Source organism: Priapulus caudatus, unplaced genomic scaffold, assembly GCF_000485595.1.
Source record: "Priapulus caudatus unplaced genomic scaffold, Priapulus_caudatus-5.0.1 Scaffold1612, whole genome shotgun sequence".
NCBI lineage: Eukaryota > Metazoa > Priapulida > Priapulimorpha > Priapulimorphida > Priapulidae > Priapulus > Priapulus caudatus.
In genome coordinates this window covers 56,070-57,125 of record NW_014578673.1, presented here as the reverse complement: position 1 = coordinate 57,125, position 1,056 = coordinate 56,070, and the positions used below count along the sequence as shown (strand labels likewise).

Here is a 1,056-nt window from a genome sequence, read left to right as displayed (position 1 = left end):
TGTCTCTGTCTCTGTCTCTGTCTCTGTCTCTGTCTCTGTCTCTGTCTCTGTCTCTCTTTCTCTTTCTCGCTTTCTTTCTCTTCCCCTCTTTCTCTTCCCCTCTTTCTCTCTCTCCTCCTCTCTTTCTCACCATATCTTTCTCTCTTTCTCTCTCTCTTTCTCTTTCTCTTTCTCTCCCTCTTTCTCTCCCCCCTCTCTCTCTCTCTCTCTTTATCCCTCCTCTCTTTATCCCTCCTCTCTTTCTCACCGTATCTTTCTCTCCTTGCAGAAGAAGGAGGAGCTAGCTAGCAGGGCCAACCAGCGGACGGGCGCGCTCGTGTGGGGCGGCCTCGCGCTCATGGGCGTGCAGTTCGGCATGTTGGCGCGCCTTACCTGGTGGGAGTACTCGTGGGACATCATGGAACCGGTCACCTACTTCGTCACCTACGGCACGTCGATGGCCATGTACGCCTACTTTGTGCTCACGAGAAAGGTACGTCCGTCCGTCCGTCCGTCCGTCCGTCCAGGACTCGAGTTGGGATGTTAGCCTGTCTTCAGAGTGGAAGCTGTGTGCGTGCGTGCGTGCGTGCGTGCGTGCATGGTGCGTGCATGGTGCGTGCGTGCGTGCGTGCGTGCGTGCGTGCATGGTGCGTGCGTGTGTGCGTGCGTGTGTGCGTTCATGCGTGCGTGCACGCGCGTGTATTTCTGTATTAGTGACAGTTGGAGTCAAATATCGCGCCACAAGTTAGCTCTAGTCACACACACTTCACTTGAAATTGCGCGAATATTTTTTTTCCCCGCGGCTTTCGGTCGTGGTCGTCGTCACCGTCAGTTTGTTCGGCCGTTGTCATAGCTACGCGTCCACGCAGCAGAAGATGTAATTACGATGGGCGTCGTGGCTAGCGCGTGCGGACTCAGCACTTCCAGTCGCGAAGCAAATCTATGTACACATCGCGGGGCTCGGAGAATAAAGGCGGCGGGAAATGCGATATAGAAAATCGAATTCAATATCGCGCAATATCGTGTCGGAGTGTGTAAAGAGACGGGGATAGAGGGAGAGAGGGAGGGAGGGAGGGA

General features: G+C 54.9%; 1 protein-coding gene across 1 annotated transcript in view; it reads left to right on the top strand.

Moving 5' to 3' along the window:
- The window catches only part of LOC106817157 (calcium uniporter protein, mitochondrial-like), an 8,955-nt gene that overhangs the window by 5,173 nt on the left and 2,726 nt on the right, over positions 1-1,056 (top strand). The window contains exon 2 of the mRNA XM_014821808.1: positions 269-472. Within this exon, the coding sequence (XP_014677294.1) occupies positions 269-472 (204 nt within the window). The remainder of the gene's footprint in view (positions 1-268; positions 473-1,056) is intronic.